Genomic DNA, 1,083 nt, shown 5'->3' with positions numbered 1-1,083 from the left:
TAGCTCCAGAGTGAGACGTCTCACTTGTTTTAGCCACAGACAGACACATAGAGCTGAAAATGCAATTCCCATTTTATATGTTGAGTCTTTTTCTGGTGTTACAAGAACATTGTGGTAAATGTAACAAATAACAAGCAACACAGGTGTCACTCAAAAACCTGTGAATGTTCCTGTTCTTGGACTTATTACTTGTCCTAAAGAATCCATAGTCCAAAGTGCTCGCTGACATTACAGTATGTCTGTGGCCAAGTCCGGACTCAAGTGCTACAGCCCTGGTTTCAAGTACATACCTTCTTTTCTAGCCCTTTCTTTAATTGTCTTATTGTCCAGCTGTTAACTCTGTAGGAAACAAAACAACATTAAGTATCATGGGAAATAATTTCAACCAAAGCAAAGTATTTTTTTCTGACACAGAAACGCTGTTGTGACTGTTTTGTCCTGCAGAGGTGAATTATGTCACTCTCCAGTTGGACCTGGGCAGCCTGTTCCAGCTGGACAACCTGGTGCTGGACTTCAAGGTGGGACACAGTCTGCTGATCACATGACCCGCATGGATCTGTTCGGTTGAACGTTTGACGCATCTACTTCTGAAACATGTTGTATTTGATCACTATTTTATAGTTTATGCAACACGTCTGAGTTCAAACACAGTGCATCTGTTTGTGTCCTGCAGGGTCCGCGTCCCAGTTCCTTTCTTATAGAGAGGACACGGGATAATGGCAGGACGTGGGAGCCCGCTCTCTACTTGGCTGCAGACTGTCCCAAGTCTTTCCCTGGCATCCCCACAACTACGCCTCTCACCCTGGACCAGACGTACTGCTTCACACTGCCCCCCACTGGAGCCAACGCATACCAAGATCACAAAGTAAGGACCAGTGCTGGAATGTACTCAAGTACTGCAGTTAATTACAAATGTTGAGGTACTTGTACTTTACTTGAGTCTTTTTATTTTTACTTTCTACTTCTACTCCGCTATGTTTAAGAGGAAAATATTGATTTTTACTCCACTGCATTCATCTGACAGCTTTTGTGACTAGTTACTTTAAAAATTACAAACACACACAAAAAAAAACATATATATAT

At 42.2% G+C, this 1,083-nt stretch overlaps 1 protein-coding gene across 2 annotated transcripts in view; it reads left to right on the top strand.

The window, feature by feature from the left end:
* lamb3 (laminin subunit beta 3) overlaps positions 1 to 1,083 on the top strand; it is a 29,659-nt gene that overhangs the window by 12,776 nt on the left and 15,800 nt on the right. For both annotated transcript variants that reach the window (XM_032514619.1, XM_032514620.1), the window contains 2 exons: positions 445 to 518; positions 674 to 865. In XM_032514619.1, the coding sequence (XP_032370510.1) occupies positions 445 to 518; positions 674 to 865 (266 nt within the window). The remainder of the gene's footprint in view (positions 1 to 444; positions 519 to 673; positions 866 to 1,083) is intronic.

This window comes from Etheostoma spectabile, chromosome 4, assembly GCF_008692095.1.
Source record: "Etheostoma spectabile isolate EspeVRDwgs_2016 chromosome 4, UIUC_Espe_1.0, whole genome shotgun sequence".
NCBI lineage: Eukaryota > Metazoa > Chordata > Actinopteri > Perciformes > Percidae > Etheostoma > Etheostoma spectabile.
Note: the sequence above shows the minus strand (reverse complement) of the source record. Positions and strands in the feature narration are given on the sequence as shown.